This window comes from Halyomorpha halys, unplaced genomic scaffold (genome assembly GCF_000696795.3).
Source record: "Halyomorpha halys isolate HHAL.00 unplaced genomic scaffold, Hhal_1.1 Scaffold801.1, whole genome shotgun sequence".
In the NCBI taxonomy this organism is placed as follows: domain Eukaryota; kingdom Metazoa; phylum Arthropoda; class Insecta; order Hemiptera; family Pentatomidae; genus Halyomorpha; species Halyomorpha halys.
In genome coordinates, this window is record NW_027107017.1 from 373,646 (window position 1) to 379,914 (window position 6,269).

Below are 6,269 nucleotides of genomic sequence, written 5' to 3' on the forward strand. Positions count from 1 at the left end.
TATATATTTTTAAATATTTATTTATTGCTATTTAAATGTAGTCCAAGGTGGCGAATCTATTCGACAGGGGTAAGAGTAACATCATTAAATGAAACTGTAGGGCAGTCAGTAGGTTTACGACGAAGGGTAAAGGTGATTTGATGGGATTTGTTGGAATTTATCTTAATCCTACAATTACACAATTCTTTGAGGGCTGTGATATGGGATTGGAGATTTTGAAATTTATATTTTAAATATACAAAATTGTTTTGAATATATCTATTATTTGAAATAATATGATCAATCATATACATATGTATAATATGAAAACATGAAATGTTTTGTAGGTATATTCAAAACAATTTTGTATATTTAAAATACAAAGAATAAATATATTTTTTTAATTTAAGAAATAAATAGTTGTTAACTATTTTTTGGTTTCTTTTATCCTAGACCATCTTCTTCATAATTTGATATAATACGGTCAATCATATACATATATATGATATGAAAACATAACTTATAAGTAACATATTTCATAAGAAAACATAATAATAACTTCATAATTTCCTGTTAATCATTTTAACACACCTATTTACGAATAATTAACTTTACCCTTACCCTCACCCTTCCCCAGGTCACACTTTTTGTCCTACATTTTACTTGAACAAGGTAACACCCCAAATTGACAACCATGTTCACTGGTGTTTTTATGGAAATAGTCCTTACCTCTTTTCTACCTCATGACCTACTTCTTTCTAAATTAAATTTCCTATTAGATATTGCATAATTTTAGCCATGAAATGGTTTCGTTAGAAATCCTGTTACTTCAAATATTTATAGAAGAGAAACTTATTGTCATTTCTATTTTCTTACTTTTCAACAGATTTTGGATATTCTCCTACAGCATTAGTTTGGGCATTTATTTCAGTTCCCATGGCAGTTTCTGGAAAAAATAAAGCATAAAATTTATTTTCATCACATCAGCAACGAATTACGCTTTAACTTGTGATAAAGACACTGATTCTAAAGTAGATTTTGTGATTCTACTGAATAATGTTCGTAGTAAAATTAATGAAACACGAAATATATTTCCCAAAGTTGTGACGTTTTAGCCAACTGATTACTTTATAATGATTTTTGCAAAGGCAAAAAACTTTTTTTTTTTTTTTAAGTATTCCGGCTCATGTTTTATAGTCCGATTCTTAGAGAACAGATATTTTCAAGTCCCACTTGAATAAAATGGTATTCAATGTATGAAAAAGATAACGAAACATTTATTTTGGTTATAATCACGGAAAACATATATTTCTGATAGAAATAATAAATTAATTATAGTGCAATGTGTTACTTACTATGACCCCTTCGATTCTAATTACCATAGCTGTCCCAGAGCAAAATTTTACATTAAAAAACAAACTTTATTTTCATAGATCTAAAAGTTGTTTTCTGTATTCAGGTCTGAGTAAAAAACAAAAAAAAAATATTTCGGTTGATTTTTTATTGTGTTAAAACAGACTATTAGTGTTAGCCTACCTCCCCCCCCCCAAAAAAAAAGCACTCGCGATGACAAAGAAAAGATCTAACTAAAGATGAAAATAGACAAACTTTAATGATTTCTGGCATTCTGAAAAGTGGCTGTATTAAGACAATCTAGAGCCCTAAGTAGAAAATATTTAGGGACCCTCTACAAAAAAAGGTTCAAGAAAACTCAGATTGACCCTTAAGGACGGTTAGGGCTCATAGAGACCATAAATGTAACATTTTGTTTTTAGATTTGTTCGATATCAAGTGCTGCTAGATAGTGATTTTATGAAGGGGTCGACCTAATAACATTCGAAATTTATTTTATTTTTGGAGATGTGATTTGTTGTTGAAATAGGACCGGAAAATTATCCTGTATTTGAGAATCATCCGGCAACGATTTCTTCTTTAATCTCTCTTTTTTAAATATTATAATCAACTTCACATTTTAAGATTTCTTACCTATTTTGAACCACAGAGGATCTCTGTTTAATAAACTATATTAAATAATTCCACAAAATTAATAAATTATTTACACTATATTTACAATCATTTTAATGAAATATATACAAATTACCCGCAACAGCATCCAGAGCACAGTGAGACATGAAATCTGTCAATGGAAAGTATCCCTGAGAGACCTTGTCTTTTAGGATCTTAACCAGGGTATTAGCACATTTGTTGAACGTTGGCACGAATTCGTCTAGGATTTTGAAGTGGAAGGTTGGTGTGATGGCCTTTCTCCTCCTTTGCCACAGTTCACCTGAGCACAACATGTCAGATTAAATTATAGCTTTATTCCATGAAGAGTTTTTACTCATTAAGCTTTTTCTGTTACAAAACCTGAACTCCGCAAGGACCCGCCGGTTTGATGATAGTCAAAACTCCTGTTGGAACATACCTTATGTTTAATGTAAATGGCATTTTTCATGCTCAAGAGCTATTAGGAATTGACTGAGGTTAGAAAGTGATGGCTTCGAGTCCGAAGGAAGTTAATAGTAAAAGGTATTCATCAGCATCCATTTCGCGTTGAACCGTTGTGAATTAAGTCATTATGAATAACTTTATTTGTGATATATAAAAGAGCACTGGCGATTTAAGGCAATGCTATAAATTTATTACTTAGTTACATTCCAAGAATTTTCTTACCTGTACTGATGAGAAGTCCTGTCCCCAGCCAAGATTCCAATGTTTTGTAAGCTTCTGATTTAGTGATCAATGTCTTACTGGTTAACAGCATCTGAAACGGACAATTAGGCATATTCCTGTGCAATGCAAACTATCAACAGATATACAATTAATGTTAAGTACCAAAAGTAATAGCAAAACGTATTTGCACACCCAGTTTTATAAAACTATTTGTCAGAATAAAGGAAAAATGGCACCAATTTCAAAACATTAAACAGTGTATTAAAAACTGAAAATAATCCATATATATACAAGTAATTTCCTTGACAGAATAAAAGTTAACAACTATAATATTATTAGAAAAAAGTATTTGAGAATTAATCATATTTTGAATGTTTTTAACCTCAAAATTTTAAAATATAACTTTATTCCAAGCCAAGAGTGATATTGTTTTGTGTGTCAACTACCAACCGAGATATATAAATAACGAGAAAAAATATTTTCTATGTATGGAGAAGATGGTCGCGGGGAGGGGGAGTGGGTTAGTAAATAAACAAAACATTATTTATTCATGCTGAAGTTTCGACCTGAATTTCAGGTTCATCAGGGCTAAAAAAACAAAAAGAAATAACAACCATCATTCAAAGAAACATAAAAATTAATAGAAATAAATAAACCAACAAATTTGGAAATATACATAACAATGAATTGAAAATAAAGTATTTAATTAATAACCATGGAAGTAGATTGATAACAATGAAAGATGAAATATAATATTATAAAGGTTAGTAAGGGGAGCCGCGGCTCACCCCTAGATTTTTGGGGCCCTAGAAAAAAAATATATAAAAGTATTAAACCTATTTGATATATGGTTTCTTTCTGGAAACATCCAATAGTTAGGAAGGTGATGACTGGGAAAGATGGTGGCGTCTAAAAAATCATTAGGAATAAGTGCAAAACTGCCTTATATTTTCATTGTGCGAGCCATTGGTAAACTTGTTAACGATTTAAATTCAGTTGTTTCATTTTCAATAATTTATTGTGATTATAGGAAATATATTATATTTTCTAATACAATTAATGTTTTGAATTTATTTTTGTAGTGAATAGATTTTCTTTATTGTTTTTGTTTTCTATGTTATTATACAGAGATAGTATTAGTTTACAAAGATTGTTGGTAAACTGGAGGGATGGGGGGAGGTTAAGGACTGAGTCAGCTGACTGAAGAGATCAGCTGATCGAATATATATAAAGAGATGTTCTTAGCCCAATGAAGCCAATCCAAGATGTAACTCACCTTTATATATACACTTATCTCTATGTATATAATTAATTTATTGTCTTAATTTTTTTTTCTAGGTCAGAAAAAAAAAAAAAAAAAAAATGAAGCCAATCAACGCGAGGAGGCCCCTTACCTCCGGATTTTAAAAATAGTACCATTTAGAATGGATATTTCACAAGTAATAAATAAACATTACAGGTAAACTTAAAAAGTAGTAAACGGTAATACCCAACACGATTTATTCCTTTTTCACAGTAAAGCATTCACTAATTCACTGTTTTAAAGAGATCGAAAAAAAAAAAAAAACAATAAAGGCCCCTCACCTCCGGATATTTTCTAGTAGGACCATATAGAATGGACACATTCACAATAACGAGCTAAGTATTCCATTGTTACCTTAAGGTACCACAGGCAGAAAAAGGTAATAATCAACTGGATTTATGTAAACCATGCGTAAAGCAACCATTAATTTATTGTTTTATTCTGTTTTAGAGGGATCAGAAAAAAATAAATAAAGCCAGTATTTTACAATAGTCCAAGCATGTCAGATCTTATTCCTTTTTTTTTTTTTTAAACATTTTGCTTTCGCCAATACTTAAGTCGTATATGAGTGCGTGTGTTATGGGCTGAGGCCTGCTCCCCCTTGGCGAAATCCTGCCTACGCCCATGTGATCAGATTCTCTACAGAAACCGAGAAAATTGAAATTGTCTGTTTTTTCTTTTAATAGGAAACGATTTCTGAAAAAAGAACATAAATAAACCAAAAATTATATATTCATGGCGACGTTTCGACCTGAGATTCAGGTCTTCATCAGGGAGCTTTTAGCAAAGGGGCCATAGCTAAATAGCATTGTGATTGTTTTTCTGGACACTCAGTTGAGCTAAAAATACCCTATTTCTAGTAAAACGTCTTGCTTAATAATCTGTAGTTTTGTTTCAATTAATCCGAACCAAATTTTAACTAATCTCTAATTTAAATATTTTGCTCTTGATTTGTCAAAAATTGTTTTGTGAATTAAGTATTGAGAATACCTAAGCCACAGGTTCCACAACTATGTTCTATTATATATGATAATGAACGTATACATGATATGATATTTGACTAACAGAACATTCAGAAAGTAGAAAATATTTCTATTATTTTGAGCTAAGATGGTTTCAAAATTATTATTGAATCATACTTTTGAGTTTTTAAATTCGAAAATAGGTTGAGCCGTACACATCACAATTATTCAACGGATTGTTATGCTTCTAAAAAAATTAACTCTAATGTAAGTTGTAGTTACAACAACCGTGGGAACGCGAACAAATTTACTAAACAGACGAATTATAATATAATACAATCTCTGGCTTTTCAAATGATATATTGTACTATTATGTATAAGTAGAATGTATTATTACTCACATTTTCCCGAATGGAGCATTTCTGTAAGATGAGGCAATAGAAAAATAGAGAAGTTTACAATTTATTTAAGGACGTGCATATATCTAATGTCACTAGAATGAATAAGTTGAGATGATAGGGCCATATTAAACGAAGGAATGATGACTGGCAAATTAAGATTTACCAAGGGAGTAACTTGCTAGAACAACAAAGAGGCCACCAGAATAAAAATAGGGCGATGGAAGAATAAAGTGTTGGAGGATATGCGACGACAGGGGATCGTTAAAAAGCAGAATAAGGGCCTCTAGCAGACTATGTTGTAGAAGGCCGACGACCACGTTTCGGTCTGTGGTGCCATAGGGAGAATAAGAGGGTCTTGAAAGTTTCCTATTCAGTTTGGAATCGTTTCGCAATATCCAAACCAGAAGCCCCTCATGATGAACACATTTCGAAGGTCTTGTGGAATTTATATTTAAGGAAAGCGGTGAACTTTATATCCTTTTTCAATGATCTTGCCTGATCAAGCTTATTACTCTCAAACCATGTTGTCGGATCCAAGTCCTGGGTCCCCTTCGGTCCTAGGGGATGCATTGAAAATAAAAACTAGAATATTTCATGAAAAAATATAGATAATCTCTCGAAAAATCATTAAATTATAATTTAATAATTATATTTATTATCATTATAATTCAGAAAAAAATCCTATATATAATTTCCATGAAAATCCGTTCACATTTTTTAGAAAACTGTTTGATAAATTGAAAACGTCTACGAAAACATTCCAGCTACGGTTGGAAGGTTATCATTAGCTACAAATGTAAATCTATAAAGAAAAAATTCTTATTCAGACTAAAACTTCATTGTTTGGAAAGTTATAGTAAAGAATTATTGGGGTTTTTGAATTTTGTACTCGGAGCAGTAAAAACCGTGTGAGAGTGAACAAGCGGCAATCCTAAGGTCCTATAAAGGGAG

General features: G+C 31.2%; 1 protein-coding gene across 1 annotated transcript in view; it reads right to left on the reverse strand.

Moving 5' to 3' along the window:
* Positions 1 to 6,269, reverse strand: part of LOC106686259 (cytochrome P450 4C1) — a 32,420-nt gene that overhangs the window by 17,330 nt on the left and 8,821 nt on the right. Inside the window, exons 4-6 of the mRNA XM_014429449.2 lie at positions 2,653 to 2,743; positions 2,081 to 2,266; positions 856 to 925 (exon numbers count right to left, since the gene is read on the reverse strand). Coding sequence (XP_014284935.1) covers positions 856 to 925; positions 2,081 to 2,266; positions 2,653 to 2,743 — 347 coding nt within the window. The remainder of the gene's footprint in view (positions 1 to 855; positions 926 to 2,080; positions 2,267 to 2,652; positions 2,744 to 6,269) is intronic.